The 27761-nt window shown below is 42.1% G+C and overlaps 2 protein-coding genes across 2 annotated transcripts in view; both read left to right on the top strand.

Annotated features, from left to right (window-relative positions):
• The window catches only part of LOC115584994 (L-selectin-like), a 33901-nt gene that overhangs the window by 1121 nt on the left and 5019 nt on the right, over nucleotides 1–27761 (top strand). Inside the window, exons 2-3 of the mRNA XM_030422993.1 lie at nucleotides 1786–1961; nucleotides 26046–26265. Of these exons, the coding sequence (XP_030278853.1) occupies nucleotides 1786–1961; nucleotides 26046–26265 (396 nt within the window). The remainder of the gene's footprint in view (nucleotides 1–1785; nucleotides 1962–26045; nucleotides 26266–27761) is intronic.
• Nucleotides 3770–6272, top strand: LOC115584989 (lectin-like). Its single transcript, XM_030422987.1, has 3 exons — nucleotides 3770–5261; nucleotides 5531–5631; nucleotides 6116–6272. Exons 1-3 carry the CDS (start codon nucleotides 4874–4876, stop codon nucleotides 6254–6256), a joined length of 630 nt encoding a protein of 209 aa, XP_030278847.1. The 5' UTR covers nucleotides 3770–4873; the 3' UTR covers nucleotides 6257–6272.

The raw sequence follows: 27761 nt of genomic DNA, 5'->3' as shown, positions 1-27761 counted from the left end.
CCTCCCGTGGGTTTTAGCCTTCGGCCCTCTGTCGGCCTGAGAGCCGACGGAGGGTCACTGGCAGGTGTCGAGCCTGGGAGCCAACAGAGAGACACTGGAAGCAGTCAGCCTGGGAGCCAACAGAGAGACACTGGAAGCAGTCGGCCTGGGAGCCAACAGAGAGACACTGGAAGCAGTCGGCCTGGGAGCCGATAAAGGATCACTGGAAGCAGTCGGCCTGGGAGCCGACAGAGAGACACTGGAAACGGTCGGCCTGGGAGCCGACAGAGAGACACTGGAAACGGTCGGCCTGGGAGCCGATAAAGGATCACTGGAAGCAGTCGGCCTGGGAGCCGACAGAGAGACACTGGAAACGGTCGGCCTGGGAGCCGACAGAGAGACACTGGAAACGGTCGGCCTGGGAGCCGATAAAGGATCACTGGAAGCAGTCGGCCTGGGAGCCGACAGAGAGACACTGGAAACGGACGGCCTGGGAGCCGACAGAGAGACACTGGAAACGGTCGGCCTGGGAGCCGACAGAGAGAGACACTAGAAGCGATCAGACTGGGAGCTGACAGAGGATCAGTGGCAGGTGTCGGCCTGGGTGTCAGCCACGCCAGCAGCGGAGCAAATTAGCTCCCACAACCAGGGCTTAAAAAACAGCTTCTCATAGAAAGTGAACACTGCCTGTAGCCTTTCATCCACATCCCCCCTACCATTTAAGTCATTCAAAAATTTTTGCACAAGTTAAAAAAAACTCGGTGTGCATGGTGCATGCTGTCGGCCTCCTGAGGTTCTCGGCCTTCGCCCCTGCCATCGGCCTCCCCAGGCAGTGTTTATATACAGTTTAATATTTATATACACACACACAGTTTATACACTGATGAGACAAAACTTTGTGACGGGATCTTTAAATCTCCAGACTTCAAAAAATGTAAACCTCTCTTTTCACTAAAACCACACAAGTATTATCAGATCAATGGACTTAAAGTATCAGAATCCATTAAAGGAGCATTCTGTAGTTTTGGTGAAAAAATGTTAATGAACAGAGCAATATCTTCATTGGCTGGCTTTTGTTTCTCCTAAACAAACTAAATAAACAACCTCTCTTTGTTTTCATGACTGAATAAACAAACTGACCTTAAAGGAAAACACAGTTTATACTGTTTTACTCTGTTTATATGTGGCGGACCCTGCCACCTCTCTAGCTTCAAACAGTGTTCTGGGACCTTCTTCTCCTCTGAGAACAGCTCGTTGATCCACTGATGGAAAACATAAATATTTTTGAGTTTGTATTATTACCTCATTAATATTGTAAATGTTAAAAGTTAGAGTTTGAATTTCTTCTCCAAATCTACGTAGTGCCCCTTTAATGATCAGCCTCTGTCCATGAGGCACCTGCTCTACCACCTGAGTTACCAGGACGTCCCAGAGAACCACTGGTTTAATATATAACTATGCATTGTTTTGTATGTCAGGTTGTCTTGTGTTTTTATCTGAATAACAATTAAATGTTCTGCAGTAAAAGTCTGATGTTACAGAGTGAAATGTAATGGAGTAGAAATATAAAGTTACATCAACAGAAATACTCCAAATTGTCCTTAAAGTGGCAGCAGACAGCCCGACCCTGTCACTAGTTGAAGTTCAGGACTTAAGTAAATGACTTTGTTCTAATTCACCAGTGATGTTACTGACGGAGACAACGACACACCTGAATACACTGAAATGCAACGTTACAAAGTCAACATGTATCATAGAAGTCATGTTTCACCCAAATGTAATCAGTGTGCATGTCTGTCTCTACAGGGCTTAGTGCCGTCTCATCACAGGTCCGTCGTCAGTACCATTTTGTTTATGACCGGAAGAACATGCCTGAAGCTCAGAAGTACTGCAGAGAAACATACACTGACCTGGCAACTATAGACAACATGGAGGACGTGAAGATCCTGATCGACATTGGAGATCTAAGCAAAATATCAGCTGTGAGTTCACTGATGTCTTTCTTTAATCTCAAAGCCATTTTCAACAATCATGTAAATTACATGCAGGTTGAAAGTTTTGCACTTCCACATTGGTGTAAAGTCAGTAGATACATTTGAAGTAACATTTTGAGGTTCTGTACTTGTACTTGAGTATTTCCATTTAATGCCACTCTGTGTGAGGGCACTCAATCTTTTGGCGCTGTGAGAGTGGTGAGAGAGTTAACCAGGTGTGTGTGGCACTGACTGGCTTTGATTAAGCACAGGTGTGGGGAGCCTTCATATACCCTGAGTCTCCAGTGCTCTGTGCTGACTCATTATCTCACCTTAAGAGGTAGTGAGAGGTTCTCTCTGTGGCTTCTCAAGTGGCTGGCATATCTACTAATACCAACTCTGATTTCTGTGTGTATTTTGTGTCAATTGCCTGTTTCCCTGTGCATAACTTGGGGTGCTGAAGAGGTTGTTGAGACTCCAGCCTTTTGGTTTATCAAGGGGCTCCTGGGCAGCCTTTGCATTTAGTTTTGTGCTTTCTGGGTTTCCTGGACAATTTGGGTTTCGAGTCAGCTGTGGTTTAGTTAATCATTTTAGAGTTTCTTTTCATTAGGGGAGCCCGTAGTGGCTCTATACAGTTTTGTTTTTCCCCCCTTTCCCATGTATCGCTTTTGGGATTTTGTGGTTATCCCTCTGGGATAGCTTTGAGACACCCCTGGGTCTGCACCTGTGACCTATTTCCCCCCCTTTCCTGACACTCTATACTTCTACTCCACTTCTTTTCAGAAGGACATTGTAAGCAGCACTTTAATCTTGTGTCTGATGAAGGTGCATCTTGAATTTAAACTAGTTGAAATGTACCTATAGACACACAGACGTGACAGAACTCCACTGATACGACAGAGAACCAAGATTTGTTTGCAATTAAGTGAAAATTAGTGGAGGTACAAGTTTTGCAAAATTACAGATTTTTCTTTCTAGTAAAAAAAAACAAACAAACTTCCTGTTATTAATTGGATTACTGTCACGACTCAGCAACAACTATTTAAAGGATCACATGTTGTAAATGATCCTTAGTGTCTCTTAGATGTTCAGGACACATTTTAACCCAGTAAAAAAGTGGGGTTAGGGTTAGAAAGTTACCAAGACAGGAAGTGGAAGGTCCTCTTTGAGTTGGAATGAAATGATTATCATGTAGATTTTTTTAATATTGACTGTAATGGTTTATAATACACCACAATTAAATTTTGTTTTCAGGGTTACTGGATCGGGCTTTATGATGACCTGAACAGCTGGAGGTGGTCACTGTCAGACACCAGCTTCTACAGAGACGGGGAGACCGAGTTCAGACTGTGGGCATCTGGAGAACCAGGCAACGTTAGAAGTAGAGAGCACTGCGCAGTGATGCATGATGGACGATGGGGCGACTATGATTGTGAAAATCGCTATTGGTTGGTCTGCATGGATGTCAGAGGTGAGAATATTAAGTAGTGAATTTAATTTTTTAGAATTTTATATACCATTTATAATCCCGCAAGGGGAAATTATTTTTTACACACACACACACACACACACACACACACACACACAGTGTATAGGAGGTGAGTGAAGGGCTGCCACACATGCTACAGCGGCTAAAGAGCAGTGTTAGGGGTCAGTGCCTTGCTCACGGGCACCTCTGCAATGCCCAGGATGTGAACTAGTATTCTCCAACTGCTAGTCCACATCATACTTTTTTTTGTCCGAGTGGGACATGAACTGGTGACCGGCAAGTCCCTATGGACTGAGCTATTAAATAATAATTTAATAATAAAACAACCAGTTCAGTTTGTTGAGCTCTCTCTCATTATTTGGGCTGATACAGGATCAGTCAGTCAAACTTTATTTACAGCACCTTCCATCAAAGTTAGTACAATTCAAAGAGCTTTACAGACGACTTACAAGCCAATAAGGCAGCAATTAATATTGATGATGTGACAGCGATCAGATGAGAATGAGAAACAGAACTTTGTCGGTGATGAATGACTTGTTTGTGTCGAGCAGATAGAAGAGCGTTGTAATCGTCCATCCTGCTGGATTTAAAGACACGCTTCAGTCTCTGAGTCACTCAGACGGAGACGTGGCCGCAATTCAGCTGTTTCAGATAATAAAACTCAGATCTGGCTACACACCCCACATGAAAGTAACTGAGTACATGTACTCTATTACTACAGTACTTTATTTACTATGTAACTTTATAACTCCACTGGATCTCAGAGGAAGAATGATGTTTTTGAATTGACTTCATTTACTCAACAGCTGTAGTTACGTGTTACTGTTCAGATTAATATGTACATTAAAAACATATGAGAAGCTTATAAAATACAACACGTTGTTATATATTGAACTAGTTCCCAACCTTTGTGTTTCTTTCTGCTGGTGACCTCTAACACAAAGCTCTGTCTGCTGGAGCTTCTTGTCATGTTTCACATGTTCATGTGTTGTTAGTTCCACCAGAGAAACATTTCCCCACTAAACTTCTCACATGGTGACGTCCAAAGAAGTCCAATGATCCAATGTTTTATGGAAAAGCAAATATTGGAGGAAAGTTAAAGAAAAGCAAAGCTGAAAACAGATTTGTGTATCAGAAGGTTTTTCTTTTCTTTCCTCTCCCATCAACCATGTGACGACCCCTCAGATGTATCTGGTGACCCTTCAGAGGGCCGTATGTTTGTGTTTCATACATCTGAGAACATATTCACATGTAGGAAACAGAATGTGTGAATCTGTTAGATGTAGATTTTAAGGATGTGATTATTAATGTGGAGAGACGGTGAAGAAATACTCAGTAACATTTATTAAGATGATCATGTCTTCCATTTTTATTTTACAAAGTCATTAATTCAGTGGATTTATAATGCTGTGAATTCTGCCACAGACACCACATGGATGGTAAACTGTATGTTATAGTACCTCTGCACAGCACTGTGCTCTGTTTTTCAGGGCTGAATGTGACGTTTGTCTACATCCAGACTCCCATGACCTGGACTGAGGCCCAGAGCTACTGCAGAGAACACCACACAGACCTGGCCAGTGTGAGGAACACGGCAGAGAACCAGAAGATAAAGGACCTGGTATCTGCAGGATATATAGCCTGGATCGGACTTTTCAGAGACTCCTGGAAGTGGTCGGATGGAAGTAACTCCTCATTTAGGTACTGGCTTCAAGGTGAACCTGAAGGTGGGAATCAGGCTTGTGTGTTGGGAAGTTTAAGGAACTCTGGAAAATGGTTTGACGATCCCTGTGACCGGAATAGACCGTTCGTTTGCTACAGTGAGTGTTAAATGTCGATTCAACTCATATTTATATTTGGATTTTGGTTTAATTTAGCATGAAATCAATGATAATGTAACAAAAACAACACAAAACATAAAGTTATGGACAGAAAATAAAATGTAAACACTCCTGATGTTTATCATTGACATGAAATTATTTGTAAAGTTATCAAACAGATGCCACAGATGGAGGATAGAAGCACAGTTTCACTGTCAGTGTTCAAACTGATGAATGTCAATATTCATATGAACATATTTTCTTCACAGTCACTATGACTACAAAGCAAGTGATCAAAGTGCGTCTGGAGAGAAAGGACTCCTCTCTGGATCTCAACGACCCTGCTGTGATGGAACAAATGTTGAAGGAGGTAAATCATGTTGGACCTTTCTAATTTTATACACAAACAGAACAAATTCAAATAAAATCAGACTTTATTGATCCCCCGAGGGAAAACTCAGCAGAACAAGAAACAGTGTGAAGAGGCAGGAAACAGATCAACATGACATGAGCTGAGCATCGTGTAGGAAGCTTTGCACGTACATATGTGCAGGATTAAAGAGTGTCGTCGTGCCACTCTGCAGGCCGACTGAGGCAGAACTGTGACTCGTTCAGAGTCGACGCTCAGCACAAACTTTACTATCAGTTTTAGAAAAGCCAGAGCCTTTACAACAGAAGAGAGAGGAGGAGAAAGTCAGAAAGGACAACAGGCCAACAGGTCGACGCCATCTTAGGGAACTAAACATGTCAATGTATAAATGTGATGCAGAGCTCCTAAAATAGAGGAAGATATAAAGAAGAATGCAGAATGTAATATCTCTATGTGAGTGATGATGCTGAGGAGTTTTTATCAGGTCCAACAGAGGCTGAAGGACCAGGGGGTGAAAGGAGACGTCAAACTGAGCTGGAGGAAGCAGGCAGATGGAAAGGTCTTCCACAAGGAGGAGGAGGAGACAAAGAAGAAGAAGACCTGTCCAATGAAGGATGAGTTTTAAAGGGGCACTACGTAGTTTTGGAGAAGAAATTCAAACTCATAATTTTAATGTTTACAATATTAATGAGGTAATAATACAAACTCAGAAATATTTATCTTTTCCATCAGTGAATCAACGAGCTGTTCTCAGAGGAGAAGAAGGTCCCAGAACACTGTTTGAAGCTAGAGAGGTGGCAGGGTCCGCCACATATAAACAGAGTAAAACGTAAAAAGAGAGTTTGTTTATTTAGTTTGTTGAGGCAGAAAAAAAATCAGCCAATGAAGATCTTTCTCTGCTCATTAACATTTCTTCACCAAAACTACAGAATGCTCCTTTAATGTTGAATTTCTGTGATTGTTCCTCAAAGTCCTCATGTAATGTGTCAGAATAGACCTGCAACATGTGGATGAATTGATCAGTCACATGAACTATTTTGATCTTCAGTTAATCCTTTTAGTTATTTGTCAGCTAAACAAACCAAATATTCTCTGGTTCTAGCTTCTTAAATGTGACCATCTGATGTTTTCTTTTCATATATGATCATAAACTTAATATCTTTGTGTTTCAGACTGTTGGTCCATTATAACAAGACATTTAAAGTGATCTCATTGGGCTGTGGGTACTTATAACAGACTTTATTCACTCTATGAAATACTGTAATTAGATAATATACTGTGTGATCAGATAAAATACTGCGTGATCAGATAAAATACTGTGTGATTAGATAAAATACTGTGAGATGAGATAAAATACTGTGTGATGAGATAAAATACTGTGTGATCAGATAAAATAGTGTGATCAGATAAAATACTGTGTGATTAGATAAAATACTGTGTGATCAGATAAAATACTGTGTGATCAGATAAATGTCTGCAGGTTAGATAAGATCAGAATCGACTGGAGGAAACTGCAGTGAAGAAAACATTAAAAAGATGAACTTTAATGTTTGAAGAATCTTTAAAATGTGTTTTCATGAGAAAAGAAAGTCTTTGTTCATTTCAGAGTGATATTCAGCAGCTCACCTTTCAGTCTATGGAGCCAATCTGTGTGTATTTACAGCAGCAGCCTCTGGTTGGTTGATTCAGAATGACTCTGATGTTGTTGCTCCAGCTAACAGGAGCTAACTGGCTAAATTAGCACTGGTTCAGTTTGCTAGTTGAAGTGAGGCGGGCACATGTGATTGGCTATTAGATGACGGGGGCGGTGACATTATCACTGTCAATGAAATGTGAAAAATGACAGAATGAAATAAAGTGTGTCCTTATAAAAAGTGTGAAATTAAATAAAGTGTGGTTTGAGAAAATGTCAGGAACAATTCAGAGTTTTTTTTAAGTCTCTTATGAAATGAAAATAACATCCAGTTTCTGTTTTAATGAACGTAATGATGAATTAACATTTCATAATGAGTTGAGCTCAATCATTTCTTCACTTACAGGTTCAAAGGGCCACACAGCCTCTGAGTCAGTAACAACATGTACAACACCTGTCAGCTCTGACTCTTCATATACATCATGTCTCTGTCTCTCACACACAGGAGGCCCTCAGACAGGTTTTAGAGGATGTACTGTAGTAAAAGTACGACTCTGAAGTGTGAAATGTAATGGAGTAGAAGTAGAAAATGTCCAAAACAATCAGAAATACTCAAAATTGTTCTTTAAGTACAGAAGTTTTCTCCTTCCTCCTCTGATTTTCCTGTAATGACGCCTGAACACAGAAATGTGATGTTTCAACACCCTCATGTTGTTGTTCTGTTGTTCTACAGGGCTGAGTGCCGTCTCATCACATGTTCATCCTCAGCACCATCTTGAAGAACATGACTGAAGCTCAGAGGTGCTGCAGAGAAAAACACACACACCTGGCAACTACAGCCAACATGGAGGACGTGAAGCTCCTGAACCACACGGCAGATAACAGCTCAGTGGTGGACTCTGAATACAGCCAGGTGAGTTCACCTTTCTCTCTCATCTCAAAGTCATTGTTGACGATGACGTAAACGTCGGGCCGGCAGGTTGAAGCTCACTTTGTTTTGGTGTTTGTCCACCGAAGTAATGTGGATTTCTGCCTGTCGTCGGTAAGATTTCTGTACGGGTTAAACATGGTGAGAGAAGACGGTACAGCGGCCTGGTAATCTGACACCTGTTACACCTGCTGCCTGACACATACCTCAGTGTATGAAAATCATATCTGATCATCTCGTCTATTCTGGTCTGCAGTTCCTCTTTTCTGTGTGTGTGTGTGTGTGTGTGTTCTTTGTGGGCCTCCCTCTGCTGTCCTCTGAGCCTCTGTGAGGGGAGGAGGGCTGCTGCCTCCATCAGGAACACTTTTCTCTGAGGCTTCAAGTCTGTCTGATCTCTAAAAGAGCTCTTATTTTAAAGATAGTCTCTGTCGTCGGCAATCAGCCATTCATTAGAGTTTCTTCTGTTTCACAATGTTCCATTTTTATTTTGATAAAAACTCTGTTATTTATGGTAACTTTACATTTCTCTCACCAAATGTTTCCGTCTGTTTCTGTCCTGAGCAGCTTAAAAATTCCTGACAGGCATTAAGAAGTTCTGTTAACCTTTTAAAGTCTGACACGTGACACGATTACCAGGAAATCTGAACCTTTTCACATCAATCATAAATAATATGTAACTTTGATTTGCATTTATGAATTTCTGTATGTAATATATATGATACATTCAGCTTTTAACACAAGTTATCTTAATCAGGTTTCCTTTTTAATATAGTTTTTCACATTTATTCATGTAGGTATTTGCCTATTTATTACTTGAACTGTGTAATTCTACGTCTGTACACTTCAAGGGGTTAATAATACTAATGCTCTCCTGAGTTTATTTAAAGTGTTGGTGACTCTGCAGATGGAGATTATCAATACAAAATATGATCATGAAATAAATAACAATGTACCAGTCTTGTTGTTTTCATGTCATCAACATCGTGGTAGTCAAGTGAAATATGCAAACCGTGTCATGCACACAGGGTGAGGTGTATTTATAGTAGTGTAAGTCAGACGCTGAGCCTGAGGGGACAAACCACCTCTGTGCTCTCTGATGGGGGTTAATCAGAGGAGAGAGACTTTTATTGACTAAATAATCAAACTCTTTGTTTTCATGACTGAATTAACAAAGTGACCTTAAAGGACGACACAGTTTATACTGTTTTACTTTGATTATATGTGGCGGACCCTGCCACCTTTCTAGCTTCAAACTGCGTTATAATGGGACTTCTTTCTCCTCTGACAACAGCTTGTTGATTCACTAATGGAGAAACATTTGTATTATTACCTCATTAATATTTGGAGTTTGAATTTCTTCTCCAAATCTACATAGTGCCCCTTATAAAATAAGAGATCTCTTAGAGATCAACCATAGTTGTTTTTAATATACTTTTTGGCCTTTTTTCATAGGACAGGGGAGGAGAGGTGACAGGAAGCCGGATGAGAGACTGAGAGAGGATGACTTCAGGTCGGACTGGAACTCTGAGCTGCTGCAGCGAGGACAAGGCCTCTGTAAGAGGGACGCATCCTTTAAATCATAATGTTTAGTTAGAGTACATGACTCAGTAGTTGATGACTGTCAGCCACCTGCAACAGCGTCCAACAATGCATTGTGTGCTGACATTTTTGGCATATATAATTAACAAAGATGTATTTCCATTTTATGCCACTATGTGCCTCCACTGCACCACATATCATATTGAACTAACTTTACTCCACTAGTTAAAATGAGCTCCACCTTTATGATCCAGCACGTTAATGCAGCAGTTATATTATCCAAGAACATCAGACAAAATATAAAAGTCTGACAGGGATCATTTCATGGCACAGCGAGTACTTTTTATACTGAAAGTGCATCCTGCTGATAGTCTCAAAAGAAGGGTTCAATTTAAATGTAAATATTTGTGCAATATTTACAATTAAAGGAACAGTGGAGGAAATTAATCCAAGCACTGACCATCACAACCAGGAATTATCTTAAAACATATGCACAAAATAATCACAGAAAACTGCTATGTACAATATAATAGCATTTATTCATAGAAACACATTGATCAAATAATACTCATTGTAACTCACAAGCATACAATACACACTAAGTATCTGCCCTGACACAAATTAAGCCTCACTTAATTTGTAACAATCTCCTTCAATTATTTACTCAAAAACGAAATGTACAAACGCAAATTTCAGGGAACGGGCGGACTGGACTGAAGTGCCACGAATGTACACTGCCAGCTGACTGAAAATACTTTAACACCACAAAAGTAAACAGCAAATCTCTCCCTTACACGTATGATGATGTTGGAATAAATTGTAAGGAAACGAAAACACACAGAAGGTTTGACGTATCTCTGTGTATTTACAGAAAGTAAATTGAATTATGTCTGACCCGGACGCACACACCAAACAAAAGAAGGGAGGCACACTCCATACAAACAAACATTTGGCTAAAAAACCCACAATAACCCAAAAATCCCAACAGTTTAAATGACAAAAACCCAAAGTGTCCGTGAAAGAGTTAGTCCTTAAAGAAAAGTATCACCATAAAACTATCTTTGACAGGTGGAAACGTGGCAAGACGCCCTAAGTCTCAATGAAAAAAAGAAGTGAACCCATGCAGTAATCTGTTGGTCTTTTAATCCTTTTTTGGCTTCTGTTGGATTCCTCCTGGGAAAATTCACCGAACAATCCTGCTTGAATCCATCATGGCAATTACAATTATGGCAGAAGACTAAATAAGAAACATGTTAATCACCATAGTTACCACACATCAAGGTGGACTTGGACAATCCTTACATATTTGCTAAAATTGTCATTATGATCTGACAGTAGAATAAGATACAGGTCATCTGTCTGTGGCTCCACCCAGTGGCTGTAATTTGATTTGCAATAATTCACCGCTCCGGATCAACATAACCAATCAGAGCCGAGGGGCGTGTCTGAGAATTGTCAATAATGCCTGTGCATATGGTGTACTGGGCAGTGCCCCTCCCCCTTCCAGGTGCAGTGCCTGCTCTCACCTGGTCAAATATTTTCAAGCCCAATCTGTAAACAATGACGGAGAACAGACAACAACAACAGAGCAGAAACATGTCCCACCATTGCCCACGTCAAAGAGAAGAAATAAGAATACTCACAAAGAAAAGCAGAGTAAAAACAAAGAATTGGACCAAGCCAGAGGAAAAATATCGGAGCGTCATTTCAGAGATGGAGGGAGCTGCAGGATTTGTAGTGTAAGAACCCCAGCTTGATATGTTTCATTCTGTGTTTTAACCACAAGGCTATGGTGGCGGCGGTTACAGTAATACTCGCAACAGCGCATATGGACGTACAGTGTTGCAGTCAACCTATTTAGCTTGATGCTAAATCTAGCTTGTTAGCTTGTATGCTAACTCCTGTGTTTAGCTTTGTCTTTATGGCTACTGGTTAGCAAAAGTCTTTCAAGTGACTGGGCAGTTCTAATGTTAGTTTGTGTTCAGTATCTCTGAAGTGGTTGATGCAGTTTAGAGAAATAACGTTACTCATGCTTCATAAAGGCTGCATGGTGATGATGATCACCTGAATGATCACCTGGTAACTCCTCTACAGCGATGTGAGGAATATTGTTTGTTACTCTGGATATCTACAGTGGCTCCACATGAGGCACTCGTCATGGTCGTGGAATGTGTGCAGAGCGTCTGCAGAGTTGTATTGTGAAGTGCACATGTGCTGACTAAAAAGAAACACAAACAAAACAAAAAAAACCCAACACCTAACAGATTTGTTAGTCTGTGTACCTTCTACCTGTCTATGATATATGGGTTAATTCTGAAGATTTCAGTATCTGTTATTGCGCTGCCAAGACCTTATGACTGATGTGTCTGAAGATTGTAAGATAGTGGTGGTAGCAGATCTAAGGATTGCTCCATGAAGCAAAGGGGACCAAGTTTAATCCTGTTGTTCAGGCTGTTAACCTAGAAGCTGGTATTCCCTAAGGGGGTCCAAGAGAAGATCTCTAAGGTACTTGCACTTAAGCTACATCTTCTCCTAACTGCTGACTGGATTGTAAAGGCATGCAAAAAGAATAGCATGGTAAGGAGGAGTGTACAGAACAGTAAATTGTTAAGGCTGTCACCTCAGCCTCTCTCTGTATTCTGTCTGTAGAGCATGTGAATGACCTTGGACTGCCATCTAGTGACCAGTCTTGGCAAGGTATAAAAGGGAGGAGACTATGAGCCCTGTAAGCTCACCTGTGCGCATCTTCACCTGTGCGCATCTCAATCGCCTTCTCCTTTGTCTCTGCTGGGTTGGCGCTGCATCTGTGCTGCCGAGTCTTTTCTTTGTCTGGATTATTTGAGGTATTCCCAGCAAGTTTAATTTGATCCACGTATTGTAATCACGTACCATCTTTATGTTGATTAGGTTGCTGCAGTCTGTCTTGAGTTTGTTTATTGTTAATAGGAGGCAGATGGCTTTCCAAACGGCACCTTCAACATACAAACAATTAGCTCCCTTGGTAAAGTGGAATGAAGTATATGAAACTCAAATTTTGGGCTATTACTTTTATCCTTGAGGTGTCTAGATTTATTTTTGGTTGATCAAGTTTTAACAATGAGCGTAAACATTTTCTAATAAATGTACCTCTTTCGTATTTTATTATTGAATGGGGGTGATTGTATTGAGGATTTGGAAATTGTATTAGGAAATTGTAAATCAAATGTTTCATGTATTTAATCTGACCTCTTTATTTTCTTTCTGTATTTCCTTTTCATAGTTTTCACGGTGCTACAGCACACAATAAAAATTAAGCACCCGTCAGAATCTCTTCGCCTCATTTTGTTGACGCCAAGGGTCTGCTACAAGGAGAAAGAGTGCTAGTGCATGCCGGTGTGTTGAGTTGGCATGCTGCTATCCTCATGTTATACTGGCTGTTGCTAATGAGGAGACCAGCTTGTGCTGACAAGCTGGGGTGATCATTGTGGTCCAGGAAACGGTAGATCACATTCACAGATAAGAAGTTGGCTGAACGAGTGTTCAGCTCAAGAAAAGAGCACAAGAAAGGACCTGGTGTGGTCAAAAGAGTTCTGGCTGCCAGCCGGTGGAGACTGTGTGCTCACAGGTGGTACAGAAAGATCAGAGCTGGAAACACACTCTGAAAGAGACGGTGACCTTGGTGGGAGACCTCTGGACTCCTGGGCAAGGTGACTAGTTCATCTGGGACTAGCAGACGGACATCAAGAATATCACTGCTGAGGTGTGTGTGGCAGGTGCTGACTTAAAGAAAGAAAGCGGTCAAGAGGGTTAGAAGACTGTGTGGAACTAGGAGGGGAGATGTCCCCTTCTTGGAGGAGAGCAGTTCTGCAGTCTTTGTCTTACCTGGCTCTGGGCTGTTTTGAGTTGTGTGTATCTCCCATACTACCTGTGCATATTTTCGGATTTCCTGCATGTTGAGGTCTCTCAGTCTGCAGTGCACGATGACGCTATGAAGTACAGTTTCATGGAGGTTGTGTGGGAACAATGACTTGAAAGCGGGTTCCTCCGCCAGCCCTGCTGCATTATATCTCTGGAAATATGCAGCTCTCAGGCACCTATAGTATTCTTTGGGAAATTCATGCTTCTCTTGCATGATGGCTAAGGCAGAAAGGGTGGCAGAGGCAGGGTTGGTGTACAATGAGTACTCATCCCACAGAACATGACAAAATGCAGAATAGTGGTCTTGGGTTCCTGGTGGGAGTGTCTCCATGAAGACATGGACGCTCCTGGTTGTTGATTTCCAAACCAGCTTAAGTTTCTTACGTGTTGATAGAATAGAATTAATTTTTTTGTCATTCATTTTTTATCACGACAACATTGCAGGATATATGAAACATACAATGACATCACTTTGTCGTAACTTCATTTTACAATTTCTCCCACTACCCCCCCACCCCATCCCACCCAACTCCCCCCTTTCCCCATTCGCTCGACTCAACAATAGTTGACATTTTTAAACACCACCAAACAGATAAACTGGGCTCATTTATGAAGAAGATCCTCCAGGATACTAATCACGTTTTTCCACATTGTCATGGTATTTAGTCTTGCATTGTTGATTCGTGCCGAGGATAGCTCCAGGTAAGAGATGTCCAAAAAGTTGTGAAGCCAGTGTGTGAGAGAAATATTGTGGGGCGGTTTCCAGCGTTGTGCTAACATCTTCTTAGCTGCAGTCAAGCCTGCAAGCCAAATCTTTCTAGAGTTTCTCCCAATGTCCAGGCCAGTGTCATCATTTAGCAAATGTACATAGGGATCCATCGGTAGCTTGGCCTCAGTCAGTAATTCCAAATTTCGAACAACATTCCCCCAAAATACAAAAATCTCCAGGACACTCCCACATTACATGCATAAAAGAGCCTATGGTTCCCTGAGGGCAGAATGGGCAAAAAGGGTCCTGTGTCAGTTTCATTTGGTGTCTAATTCTTGGGGTGATGTATGATCAATGACAACATTTTAGGTGTATATACTGATGATTTGGGTTTTTTGAGGCTTTAAAAACATTATTCCAAATTACATTCCAATTTGGTTCATCTCCTACTTCAACTCTGTCTCTGAGCCAAGCTTTCATTCCTGATGTGGGAGAGTACTGTTGTGAAAGTAATTTGTCATAAATATATGATATTATTCTCCTTGGCGCAATCTGAATCCACTTTAAAATAGGATGCTCTCCTAGCTCTGACTCCCAGGGAACATTATAGGACCTACAGGCTGATCTTATTCTGAAGTAGTAGAAAAGGGAGTGTTTATCCACACTATACCTGGATACCAGCTGTTCAAAACTTAGGATAGAGTTTGATCCATTAATATCATTTAGTGTATGGATGCCTTTAGATTCCCATGCCCTGTTAGTAAAGGGTTTCCCCCCGGATAGAAGATGGGTGTTATTCCATACTGGGGAGGCCTTGAACCAGACATTCTTAACTTTCAGAAATCTTTCCAACGATCTAAACACACGGAGAGTATGAGTAAAGATTGGACCATAATATAAACCACATTTTTTTGCTGATATTCCCGAGAGAATTAAGTCTTTTAGTCTTGTAGGTGCCACTAATTCTTTTTCAATGTTTTTCCAAGATGACTCTTTATCATCGTCCATCCAGAAGCTTATACCTCGTAACATAAATGCCCAGTGATATAATTTAAAATTTGGACAGGCCAAACCACCATCAGACTTTTTTAGTTGCAAGACTGTCCACTTTATATTAGGTCGTCTATCATTCCACACATATCGCCTCAATATAGTGTCAAGTTTTTGCCAGTATCCTGCAGGGGGTGAGAGTGGTAACATGGAACTAATAAAGTTGATGCGCGGTAGAATATTCATTTTAATAACTGTTTCCATCTCCCAACATCTTCCGCTATCTTCTTCAGGATTGCAGTATAAGAATAGAATTTATTAATATAAACACATTGATCAAATCAATAATACCATCAGTTCCCAACATGTGTTTCTCTTGACGGCTTCCTTGGCATCAATACTTTGGTAGCCAAATGATGTATGCAAACCACATCCTGCACACAGGGTAAGGTTTAATTATAGTAGTGTAAGTCGCTGAGCCTGAGGGGAGAAACCACCTGCACACAGGTTTAATGTGTAGAGGTGTACTGTACGTCACGTGTGGAGTCACGTATTGTATTGAAGCTCTGTCAGCATTAATAAACTACATCAACAGCCACAAGTCTGAAGTCTCACATCAGAACGAACAGAGAGCCGACGAAGATGGACGCAGTCCTGCTGCTCATCATGGCTGCATCAGGTCAGTAGTTTATTAGTTTTATAGATGTTTATATTCTTTTATTACAGCACGAAACCTTGTGGGGACAAAACTGTCATCAGAACTCGATATACCATATTTATAAAATCCTTCTCCTTTTGATTGATGCACAGACTGAATGTAAACTGAATCCTCTGAATTTGATTCCTTTTACCCTGAACTATTTTGTGGTAACGCTGCAGCTCGTAAACTCTTTAGCTTTCTATTTTTTCCAGTCCAGCTTTGGTGTATTTCATTTACAAACCATTACTGAGTTCCTCAATATTTCTCGATGCTGAACTGACTCTTGAAACAAAAAACAATAAACTAGCATCTGTCTGAATGAAGCAGGAACCAATCACAGCTCTCATAATTTCTTAAAAATACAAGTAGGGATGATTCAATCAGAATGATCTCAGACTCTGTACCTGCATTCATTAATATACACTGCCTGGAAAAAAGTCGCTACCAAAAAAAAAGGTCACGCACTCTAATATTTTGTTGGAATGCCTTTAGCTTTGTTTACGGCACGCATTCGTTGTGGCATTATTTCGATAATCTTCTGTAATGTTGCGAGATGTATTTCCGTCCAGTGTTGCATTAATTTTTCACCAAGATCTTGTGTTGATGATGGGAGAGTCGGACCACTGCGCAAAGCCTTCTCCAGCACATCCCAATGATTCTCAGTGTGGTTAAGGTCTGGATTCTGTGGTGTCTCTGCCAATCCATGTGTGAAAATGATGTCTCATGCTTCCTGAACCAGTCTTTCAAAGTTTGAGCCTGATGACTCCTGGCATCATCATCTTGGGCCAGTTGTTCAAAACATTTAATCTGGATCAAAATGATCCAGATTTGGAAATCCCATTTTTTGCTATTCATGATCAGGTAATCCGTCTTACTTTTATCCCGGTCTTTCAAAGCAACATTGGATTGGATCACCCTGATCCAGATACACAGTTTTCAAGATTACCAAATCCGGATTACCAGTGCTCTAAACCAACCGGCTGGATGGCATAATATTAGGAGACAGTGCCTATCCACTCCTACCATGGCTGATGCAACATAATACTTGCGTGTATTGTCCTGTACAACATCGCAGGACAATACACGCAAGTATTATGTTGCATGCTCCCTGTGGCTCCACTCGCAAGTAGTTAAGGCATGCAAAGCGTCTCCTTCAGAACTCCATTTAAACGCTCAATTGCACATCTTGTTTTGCAATGAGCAGTGATGAAGCGTGCCTGCGCAGGTGTGGTTGCGGCAAGAAAAGGAGTCATCAGCCATGGTAGGAGTGGATAGGCACTGTCTCCTAATATTATGCTATCCAATCGGTTGGTTTAGAGCACTGGTAATCCGGATTTGGTAATCTTGAAAACTGTGTATCTGGATCAGGGAGATCCAATCCAATGTTGCTTTGAAAAACCGGCATAAAAGTAAACCAACCGATCGGATGGCATAATATTAGGAGAAGGGCCTATCCACTCCTACCATGGCTGATGACTCCTTTTCTTGCAGCAACCACACCTGCACAGGCACGCTTCAACACTGCTCATTGCAAAACAAGATGTGCAATTGAGCGTTTAAATGGAGTTCTGAAGGAGACGCTTTGCATGCCTTAACTACTTGCGAGTGGAGCCACAGGGAGCATGCAACATAATACTTGTGTGTATTGTCCTGCACAACATCGCTACCAGCGCAATGTCCCTCTCTGTGATGATGTTTATGATGCACCTGAGCCTGTTGAAGAACCAGACCAACCTCTGGCTTTCTGTCAGAATGAGGGACTGACTGGACATGCAGTAAGGGATGCAATTGTTAGAAATGATTTTTGACAGGTTCATCTCTGATGATTGTTTCTCTGAAATTAATATACAGTGATGAATGACAGAAAAATTTAATATATTATTTTTGTTTGTTATTAAAATCTGTTTGGGGGGATTGTTTCATGGGGACAAGATCATTTTTATTTTATTTTTACTTTACTATACTGAAAGGCTTAATTGGTAGCCTATGTCTACTTTATCTACTTTATCACTGTAACGGTTAAACAAGTCAAGTGCAAAATATAAGTAAAAGTATTATACACTAAATGATAAAAATGTATTACTTGACCAATTTTAAAGTTTTACTACATTTTCTTACTGAAATCCACCTTGAAATCCTACCTCCTGTTGGGATCAGGATAATCCTGTTTTTTTGGATCAAAGTTATCCAAATCCTACTGAAACGTTTTGAACAACACAAACTGAATGTTTGATCCAGATTCAAACTAGGATTGGATTCCGTGATCTAATCCGATTTCAGAATCCTTCTTTCCTTTTTGAACAGCCCATTTTCAAGATTTGATCCAATCCGATAAGCAAAATCCGATCAGATTACCTTTGAACAACTGGCCCTAAGTGATAGGCGAACACGATCTATCAGGATTTTTTTCTGACCACATTTCTTCCTCGAAGACGATGGTTCCCCATGATCGTCCCAGTTTTTAACAATGCGTTGGACAGTTCGTTTTAGTAGTTTCTGAAATCTCCTTGGATGTTTTCTCTGCTTGTGTCAGGGATTGAGGTTGTCATAGAGGACCCAAATGCAGATCAGACTCAGGAGGCAGGATAAGGGGGAAACAAAAGGCGAGCTTTATTTTCAAAGCTGAATGATTACAAAAAAACAAAGGGAGCCAGATAGAAAAAAACTTGACAAAAGGGAAAAGGCCAAGTAGCAAATCAACAGAAAAGTTAAAATCAAGCATAGAAACCAGAAATCAAAATCCAAAACACACCGCCGGAGAACTGGAGACACGGGAGGAAACACCATCAGGGACATCGCACAAAAACACACAAAACGAACTGACAAGGAGTGCATGGGGAACAAAGGCTTAAACACACAGACACACCGCTGAGGGGACGAGGAGCAGGTGAGAAGACAGAGGAGGGAAGAGGGCAGGTGAGATAACGAGGGGAAAGCACAAGAGGAGTCTGGCTAGCAGACAAAGGGAGACAAACATGCACAGGGGAGGAAGGGGAAAACAGAGGAGACACTGAAAAGACAGAAGAGACACACGAGGGCATGGAAATCAAAACAAAAGATAAAACAAGACACCGAACCATGACAGCTTGATGCAAACCAATGATTTGACCCTTCTCAGACAGACTAACATCTTTTCCACGACCACGGGATGTGTCTTTCGACATGGTTGTTTAAGAAATGAGAAGCTACTCATTGCATCAGTTGGGGTTAAATAACTTGTTGCCAGTTGAAAGATAATCGCCCACGCAGTAATTATCCAATCTGAGACTCTAACCTATTTGCTCAGTTAAATCCAGGTGGCGACCAGGCAGTGTATATATCCAGTATATATATTTATACACACACACAGTTTATACACCAATGAGATAAAACTTTGTGAAGGGATCTTTAAATCTCCAGACTTCAAAAAATGTGAACCTCTCTTTTCACTAAAACCACAGAAGTATTATCAGATCAATGGACTCAAAGTATCAGAATCCATTAAAGGAGCATTCTGTAGTTTTGGTGAAGAAATGTTAATGAGCAGAGAAAGATTGTCATTGGCTGATTTTTGTTTCTCCTAAACAAACTGAATAAGCAAACTCTCTTTGTTTTTATGAATGAATAAACAAACTGACCTTAAAGGAAAACATATATAGTTATTATTACCTCATTAATATTGTAAATGTTAAAACTTAGAGTTTGCATTTCTTCTCCAAATCTACGTAGTTGCCCTTTAATGATCAGCCTCTGTGCATGAGACACCTGCTCTACCACCTGAGTTACTGGGACGTCCCAGAGAACCACTGGTGTAATATATAACTATGTATTGTATTTCCGGTTGTCTTATGTTTTTAGACTAAAATCTGAATAACCATCAAATGTTCTGCACTAAAAGTCTGATGTTACAGAGTGAAATGTAATGGAGTAGAAATATAAAGTTACATCAACAGAAATACTCCAAATTGTCCTTAAAGTGGCGACAGACAGCCCGACCCTGTCACTAGTTTAAGTTCAGGACTTAAGTAAATGACTTTGTTACATTCCACCAGTGATGTTACTGACGGAGACAACGACACACCTGAATACACTGAAATGCAACGTTACAAAGTCAACATGTATCATAGAAGTCATGTTTCACCCAAATGTAATCAGTGTGCATGTCTGTCTCTACAGGGCTGAGTGCCGTCTCATCACAGGTCCGTCGTCAGTACCATTTTGTTTATGACCAGAAGAACATGCCTGAAGCTCAGAAGTACTGCAGAGAAAAATACACTGACCTGGCATCTATAGACAACATGGAGGACATGAAGATCGTGAACGACATGGGAGAACTAAGCAAAATATCAGCTGTGAGTTCACTAATGTCTTTCTTTAATCTCAGAGCCATTTTCAACAATCATGCAAAAGACACTCAGGTTGAAAGTTTTGCACTTCCACATTGGTGTAAAGTCAGTAGATACATTTTGTTGGGCCTTGTGCCTCCATGCACATGTCTCAAACAAAGAGAAAGGCCTGTAGTTGAAATCAGAAGCCTAAACTACTAGGGCCTCAGACACAAGGAGCTGCAGAACAAAAGAACAGGGCCAAAAGTGTGAAAAGCTGTGACCCAGGTTGACCTGCCACCAAGACATTCACCCGGTCCCTATTGGCTCTGCCAGGATCACAATGATGTCACTTCCAGTTTAAAAGTTGCGAGACCCCAAATCACGTTGCATTTCTAGGTGGCTAAATTGTGGAGAAACTCAGGTTTCATACAGAGCTGCTGTAAGGGTGCAACTTTGAGAAACATTTTTCATTTGCTTGAGCTAACTTCAGTTCCCTCCTCGCTGGAAGAGACAGAGACTGTTTTTGTTTTACTTTCGTTTTGTTCAAAGACTTGTTATTATTGTTTTGGATCCATAGAGGAACGCTGCACAGCCCAGCCGTCTCCTCCCCGACTGCAGAAGGAAGAGATAATCTTCAGAAGGAGACAAAACCCGCAAAGTCCGGTCCTTCATCAGATCGATTCAGTGTGATCGCTGCCTGCATTCATCAGCTTTTAGGACACGAAAGCTTGGCCTCGCGCTCCAAAACGAGTTGGAGCTCCAAGTTAGACGGGACACACACGCTAATGTAACCACCGTCTCTAGATAAATGTAACCAATGACTAAGTCAAGTGGCTATGAATCAAAACCGGGCTGATTTCAGAAGACTCTAGACACGACTACAGAGCCTGAATTAGTAAAGGGTCAGCAGAGAACAGACAACACAAAACAGTCAAGTTTGAGAAATGTATTAATGAAGTTTGATAAAGTAGATTCGGGAACTAAGACCACGCCTCGACTTTCACTCCAAGCATCCCTGCCTCCCGAGAAAACCCACCAGATTGCCCTACTCATTTCAAACTTCCTTCTGGCCCACACATGCACCAAACGGCAACTACTCTCGCTGCTAGGCCACCTCAACTATGCCATCCGTATCATCCCCCAAGGTTGTTCCTTCTTGTCACACCTCCTCTCCATAGCTGCTTCTGTCCCATCTCTCCATGCCCACGTTCCGCTGGACGATGCATGCAAGATGGAGCTAAAACTGTGGCATCAGTTCCTCTCTTCGTGGAACGGCATCTCGTTCTTTTACGATGACCACGTCACTAAACCAGAAGACATCCAGCTGTTCACATACGCAGCCCCTTCCGTCGGCTTCGGCGGCTATTATGGCGGCAGGTGGTTCTCAGCCACATGGCCGCCCGAATTCTCTTCTCTCACACCTTCCTCCACCATATACGAAATGTACCCAGTCCTGATAGCAGCCATCCTTTGGGGCCACAAATGGTCAAAGAAGACCATCGCCATATACTCAGACAACAGCGCCGTTGTCGACATAATCAACAAAGGGTAGTCGCATTGCCTCGACATCATGCAGTTCATGCGGAGGCTCACCCTGGTCTCAGCCCAACACCAATTCATCATCCGTGCCTCCCACATCCCAGGCCATAAAAACTCTGTCTCCGACTCTCTTTCTAGTTTCTCTTTTCAGAGATTCAGACAATTGGCACCAGCCTCCGAACCTCTACCGACCCCAGTCCCACCATTTTCAGCCACCATCTTCAACTGACCCCGCCATTGGAACATCTAGTCTCCGCTTCCCGAGATGCCATCCTCAACTCTGCATACGCTCTCAACATTGTAACAATGGAATTGTTACAAAACTTTCCACTCCACTTACAGCCTTCCGTTCCCTTCTTTTGACGTCCTAACACTCTCTAACTTCATCACATTTGCCCATTCCATCCTCAAGATAAAATCATCCACCATCCAGGCCTACATCAGCGGCATTAGCTTTTTCGTTAAACTCTCCTCAGGGGCCCCATGTCCAGCCTCATCCCACTCACACATAAGCATGCTATTGAAAGGCCTACGTAAGGCGGAACCTTGTCCCATGACGAAACATTTGCCCCTCACTTCAGACCTCCTCGCCCGCTGCATTAGTACTCTCCGCTCTGGCTATCTGTCTCCACCCATCGACAAAGTCCTAGAATCCATGTTCTTATTGGCCTTCGACGGCTTCCTGCGCTGCTCAGAATTCACCGCTCCATCCCTCGTTTACCAACCAACTCGACACGCCTCTCTATCCGACATTTCCATCCAGTCCGCTGACATCCTCATCTTCCACCTCAAACTCAGCAAGACCAACCAGTTCCTGTCAACCTCAACCCATTTACCTCTTCCGCCTAGACTCTTTCTTAAAGGAGAACTTCGGTCGATTTAAACATGCAGCTTCATTGCTCAAGCTACCCTTGACTTGCCAGTACCGAAGACGCGAACAAATCCAACCATTACAGAGCTCCGTGAACGGAGACTTCGCATTGAACGCTAACAGCATGGGGTCAGAACTTTACACTGTGTTTTAAGCGTCTTAACATGCTCCACATCTCACACCAAAAGTTATGCAACATCAGCAGAAACCTTAGCACACAGCACTGTAGCGTGTATGACTCAAACTGAATAAAACAGTAGTTAAAACAGTGTGTTTGTGCAAGCAGCTACTTACCTGTTTGTTGACATCCGCGTCTTCCGGTAGCTAGACTAAACTAGCTGATCCGTCCTGATAAAAATCCTCGGCCGCTGGTCTTCCCCCACGTACCTCACGTACATCCGCCACAACCTGAACAACATTAGAAATGCCCACGCACACCTTTCCGCCTGAAGTCCTCTTGGGTATCATCCCCAAAAGAGCAAGCATGGAGAGGACTCCCCCATCCAGAGTCTCGGCTTCCCAGATCCACTCACGTCCCACCGCGACCAACCTACACCGGTCCACCAACCTCCTTCTCCATCGTACCGCCTACAACCCTGACTCCCCCCTTCATCCCTTCATCCCTCCATCCATCCATCCCTTCATCCCTCGACCCTAACCCTAACCTCACCCCTCTACCCTTGACCCTTACCTCTCACCCCTCCTACCTCCATCCCTCTCCTCAAACCCTCAATCCATCCCTCCTACACATCGTCGATCCTACCAAATACATACTGTTCAATAAACCTTCCTAAATTCATATCAGTATTCGGCATGGTCTGTGTTAGTGAAATGAAGTTTGATAAAGTAGATTCGGGAACTAAGACCACGCCTCGAACGCGTTCCATCTCCGCACCAGAAGCATTTAAGCACACCGCATCCGTTTCTTTCTCCTTGACTCAGTCTTCACATCCCTCCCCCCCAAACCCCTCTTTCTTTTTTTTCTCTGCTCTCCTCCTTCTTCTCATTACAGGAACCACCGGGGATCATTCCCAAACGCGGAAGCATGGAGACAGCTTACCTCTCACCCCTCCTACCCTCCATCCCTCTCCTCGAACCCTCAATCCATCCCTCCTACACATCGTCGATCCTACCATATACATACTGTTCAATAAACCTTCCTAAATTCATATCAGTATTCGGCGCGGTCTGTGTTAGTGAATACAAAATTATACACAGTTATTCACATTCCCAGCCTTTCTAAGCCGGCTTCCTAAGTGCACAGGCACACAATAATGGGGCCCAAAAATAAATAAATTCAAAAGAAAGTGTCCCTTTGAGAATACTCAGCGGAGTTAAAGAAAATTAAAGTTGGTTCCTTTGGAGTCCATGAAAGTTCTCGGTGTGTTTCTTGAAGTATGTAGGTTCTTTCACTACCCGGGTAGGTTTCCGTGTGATCTTATCTGTTTCTTGAATGAAGGAGTGGGATGATGCTGTTTTCCAAAGATGCCACGGCTGGCCACACCAGGCTCTTGGTCTATTCAGTCGACTTCTACGGTTAGCTCGCCACTGACCGCCGGGGTCAGGTTCAGATGATCTCTCCCTCACGAAAAAAACAATCGGAGGTATCTTGAGTAGCTCCCAGATTAATGTGGCTCAACTCTCTCTCTCACAGCTCTCAACCTAATGGACAGACGGTATTTCAATAGTTGGTACGAGATTTTATGAGTTTCTATCCCTCAGAAGATATTTCAATACCAGTCCTTGATGCTTTCTGGCAACGTCCCCCCCCCCAAAGAAAGGAGGAGTGAGCACTTCTAGAAGATTCCCAGAGGTGTATGCGCCACCCTCTGGCGGAGTAGAGGATTGCACCCAAGTAGCACAGCTATCTTTTGGGAAATGTGGGTATTATCCCTCTAAATTCACCTCTCGTGCAACCAAACTGCACACGAGACCAAAGACGAGTAACTGCCGTCTTTGTTCAAACTTGCACACGTGTAGTAATCTCCTTTCACACATTCACTGCCGCCATTTTTGAAGCCCAGGTATATGAATCAGTGTGATCTGAATCATCACCTCGGAATCTGTGTTCTCGCGTGACTTCACCAATTCACGTTCAGCGTTTCCTGTAGTCTCTCCGACGAGACTTCTTAAGTCACGCCCACTAATTTGTAGTCCGGCGAACGTGACTTCCCAAGCCACGTTCGGCCATCTTTGTAGTCTTTATAGTGGACTTCCTGCCACACACATACACACACGCCTCCACCCATTTATATGGTTGGCTTGCTAATGTTTTGATGTTGCTGGTTGTTGAAGGCAACTGTTGTTTGTTAAAGTAGGTGGTTTGTATTTTTGGAGAAAGCTTTAATAAACACTGTTTTTATCTGAGCAGCATCTGTGATTATTTTGCACATTCCCATATTGTAATAACAAGTGGCTGAGATGGTCAGTGCTCGGATTCATGCCTTCCCTCTTATCTAATTGTTGATATTTTCAGAATATTGACAATTTGACTAATTTTCAGGCTTTGAGACTAAAAGGTATATCATTTGATTATTGATCCCTGATTCCAGGGTGGTGCCCCGTGTTCATTAATGACTCCTAGTTACCTAAGTTTCATTAATTAACTATAATGATTTTATTAATTAATGATTTAATTAATAATCAATAATCAATATCGATTCCCAACAATTTGAAGTAACATTTTGAGGTTCTGTACTTGTACTTGAGTATTTCCATTTAATGCCACTCTGTACTTCTACTCCACTACTTCTCAGAAGGACATTGTAAGCAGCACTTTAATCTTGTGTCTGATGAAGGTGCAGCTTGAATTTAATCTACTTGAAATGTACCCAAAGACACACAGACGTGACAGAACTCCACTGATACGACACAGAACCAACATTTGTTTGCAAGAAAGTGAAAACTAGTAGAGATACGAAGTTTTGCAAAATTTCTTTCTAGTAAAAAAAAAAAAGAAAGACTTCCTGTTATTGATTGGATTACTGTCACGATTCAACAACAACAAATCAAAGGATCACATGTTGTTAATGATCCTTAGTGTCTCTTAGATGTTCAGGACACATTTTAACCCAGTCCAGTTAAAAAATGAGCGATTGGTGAAGTTCAGAATACAAATACAGAGAATCACAGTAGGATTTTGCAAAGTGCCATGAAAGTTTGAACTTTCTCAAGAAAATCCATGACAGGAAGTGGAAGGTCCTCTGAGTTGGCATGGAATGACCTTCATGTTAATTTATATTGAGTGTTATGCTTTATAATACTTGAGGCTAAAGAAATATTAATTAAATGTTGCTTTCAGGGTTACTGGATCGGGCTGTATGATGACGTGAACAGCTGGAGGTGGTCACTGTCAGACACCAGCTTCTACAAAGACGGGGAGACCGAGTTCAGACAGTGGAAGTCTGGACAACCAGACAACATTAACAGTAGAGAGCACTGCACAGTGATCAATGGTGGTGGACAATGGGGCGACTATGATTGTGAAAATCGCCATTGGTTCGTCTGCATGGACGTCAGAGGTGAGAATACTAAGTAGTGAAGTTTAAAACATACTAGTTACTCTCTAATACTCTCATTATTTGGGCTGATACAGGATCAGTCAGTCAAATTTTAACTTTTAGTGTTTTTGAATTGACTTAATTTACTCAACGGCTGTAGTTACGTGTTACTGTTCAGATTAATATGTACATTAAAAACATATGAGAAGCTTATAAAATACAACACGTTGTTATATTGAACTAGTTCCCAACCTTTGTGTTTCTTTCTGCTGGTGACCTCTAACACAAAGCTCTGTCTGCTGGAGCTTCTTGTCATGTTTCACATGTTCATGTGTTGTTAGTTCCACCAGAGAAACATTTCCCCACTAAACTTCTCACATGGTGACGTCCAAAGAAGTCCAATGATCCAATGTTTTATGGAAAAGCAAATATTGGAGGAAAGTTAAAGAAAAGCAAAGCTGAAAACAGATTTGTGTATCAGGAGGTTTTTCTTTTCTTTCCTCTCCCATCAACCATGTGACGACCCCTCAGATGTATCCAGGGCCGGGGTGGGTAATCGGGAGATTCGGGAGTATTCCCGGTGGGCCACTTCACTTTCACTTCACTTCTGGGCCAGTCGGGGAATTTTTTTTTTTTTTATAGGGTTTGTTGTTTTAATCTTCTCTTAAAGTGCAGTGACACCGCAGCCTCTACCTTACAGCGCAGCCTCTGCATGGCAATAGATGGGTTGTACCATCTGAGAATCGGACAGGCAAAGAATTTCAGGCCACGATACTGTTTAATGGAATGTTGAGAGTCTGCTGTAAAAACAGGAAACAGTATAATGATGCTAGAGGTGTGGGAAAGCTGGTGGTCAAGGTGGAGGCATTGATCCCTAGAGGAAGCCAGCAAGGAACCAAGGGGGTGGCGTATGGAGTGCTTGCTGGCTTATCTGAGAAGGAGATCTTAGAAAACATTAAGGGGGCCGAAGTAACTAATGTGTTCAGATTTAAGCGTAGGGATGGAGCCGGGGATCCACCGATACTGTTGACGTTTAAAGATAGAGTACTGCCGCAGAGAGTGTTTCTTGGGAGTATGGCGTATTATGTGAGAGAGTACATCAAACCACCGTTGCGATGCTACAACTGTCAGAGGTTTGGGCATGTTGCTGGGGCTTGTCGGGGTAAAAGAAGGTGTGCAAAGTGTGGTGGAGATCATATAATGCAAAGTTGCAAGGCAGAGGCTCCTAAGTGCCCCAAATTGTGGGGGGGAGCATGGGGCAGGGTTTTTCAGGTGTGAGTGATTTGTTCAGGCTAAGCGGGTGGAGGAAGTGAGGGAGCTGAACAAGGTATCGTATGCAGAGGCAGTTAAAAGAGTGGATAGAGAAAGTGGAAATGGGAGATCTTGTACTAGAGAAGTGGTAGGATGCCAGCTCAATTCGTCAAACTTGCAGTCGGCCCTTCCATCTGATATGTTGACCCTAACAAAGGAGGCATTTCTGTCCTTTGTGTCTGATGTGTTGGTAGGAGCTAAGAAAG

This window comes from Sparus aurata, chromosome 7 (genome assembly GCF_900880675.1).
Source record: "Sparus aurata chromosome 7, fSpaAur1.1, whole genome shotgun sequence".
NCBI classification, from domain to species: Eukaryota; Metazoa; Chordata; class Actinopteri; order Spariformes; family Sparidae; genus Sparus; species Sparus aurata.
This window is presented reverse-complemented; position numbering and strand designations above follow the sequence as displayed.

Coding starts and splice junctions, on each gene's coding strand:
- LOC115584989 (XM_030422987.1), top strand. CDS start 4,874: ATGGATGGTAAACTGTATGTTATAGTACCTCTGCACAGCACTGTGCTC. Junction 5,262..5,530: donor TAGACCGTTCGTTTGCTACA/GTGAGTGTTAAA, acceptor TTTTCTTCACAG/TCACTATGACTACAAAGCAA. Junction 5,632..6,115: donor TGGAACAAATGTTGAAGGAG/GTAAATCATGTT, acceptor AGTTTTTATCAG/GTCCAACAGAGGCTGAAGGA.